Raw genomic sequence first — 1,410 nt, forward strand, 5'->3', positions numbered from 1 at the left:
ACAGGTCTTCTACCACACTATTGACACTCAGGTTTATTTGGTCGGGTATTACCAACACTAGCAACTGAGGTGGCTCTTGAACTCATTGGTGGTCGTTCTTGTATAGAAAGCCCGACAGTAGCCTTAGATCGGCTACTAACATCTCTGAACTTCTTTGTTCCCGTCTGAAAAGTTTTACTCGCTGATCTCTTGCGAAAATCACTAGCTTCAAACTCAGCTTTTCTTTTCTCTTTGCTGAGTTCTTCAGCCTTGCAAGCTCACTCGACGAGTACTACGAACTCTTTTATTTCGAGTATGCCGACAAGCAATTTTATGTCTTCATTCAGCCCTTCCTCGATTCTTTTACACATAGCAGTCTCGATAGCAACACACTCTCGGGCATATCGGCTGAGTCTCACAAAATCGCACTCATAATTAGATATGGCCATACGACCCTGCTTTAGCATGAGAAATTCTTTGCGTTTTTGATCAATGAATCGCTGACTGATATACTTTTTGCGAAATCCTATCTGAAAGAAATCCCAAGTAACACGCTCTTTCGGAACAACCGAAACTAGAGTGTTCCACCAATAGTAAGCTGAATCCCGTAACAATGATATAGAACATTTCAAGCACTCATCAGGAGTATAGGATAATTCATCGAAGACACGAATGGTATTATCGAGCCAGAATTCAGCCCGTTTAGCATCATCACTAGCTGTGGCCCTAAATTCTTCAGCTTCGTATTTTCTTTTTTTATCAATAGGAGGTTTATTCAATCTAATAAGATTGATAGTCGGAGGTACCACAGGCATCGGAAGTGGGTTAATCGGGGTCGAAGGTTGTTGAACGGCCGAATTTGTCCGGATATATTGATTAAACTATTCATTCATCACAGTATAGAAGGCTTGTTTAGCCTTATCACCATGGTTACTCGTATTTGGTCGAGAATCAACCGGCTCCATCCCTTTCACGGGAGCAGGCGCTACACTCTCGACATCATCTGCTACAGCTCGATTGGGATCAGGATCCATTTACTATATGAAAAACACATATTTTTTTGTCAGAAGTCGTTACACTATCACAGTATAATAAATGGCATGTATAGCTAGACTCATACACATTACGCTAGTCCTAGAATCGACTAAACCGTAGCTCAGATACCAATTCAATGTAACACCCCGACCCGTGTCCGTCACCGGATTAGAGTTAGGAGGCATTACCGATCAAAAACCCAACTCAAAGTTTTTTTTCATAAATTATACCAACTCAACCACGAAATTTCATTCCATATATATATGTTTAATCACATAACCAATTAAAATCAACATGCATCATTAATCAAATTTCATAAACTAACCATGTTTCAAAAATTCAACCATATCATTATTATTTAAAAATTTAACATCATTCAAATTCTTAAAACATTTC

The 1,410-nt window shown here is 39.1% G+C and overlaps 1 protein-coding gene across 1 annotated transcript; it reads right to left on the reverse strand.

Moving 5' to 3' along the window:
* Window positions 1–257: 257 nt before the first annotated feature.
* Window positions 258–794, reverse strand: LOC105789565 (uncharacterized). Its single transcript, XM_012616937.1, has one exon. It carries the CDS (start codon window positions 792–794, stop codon window positions 258–260), a length of 537 nt encoding a protein of 178 aa, XP_012472391.1.
* Between the last annotated feature and the right edge of the window lie 616 nt (window positions 795–1,410).

The sequence above is a fragment of the Gossypium raimondii genome, chromosome 2, assembly GCF_025698545.1.
Source record: "Gossypium raimondii isolate GPD5lz chromosome 2, ASM2569854v1, whole genome shotgun sequence".
Classification (NCBI taxonomy): domain Eukaryota; kingdom Viridiplantae; phylum Streptophyta; class Magnoliopsida; order Malvales; family Malvaceae; genus Gossypium; species Gossypium raimondii.

What these genes read in the sequence shown, in the direction of transcription:
- LOC105789565 (XM_012616937.1), bottom strand. Translation starts at nt 794, where the DNA reads ATGCCTGTGGTACCTCCGACTATCAATCTTATTAGATTGAATAAACCT.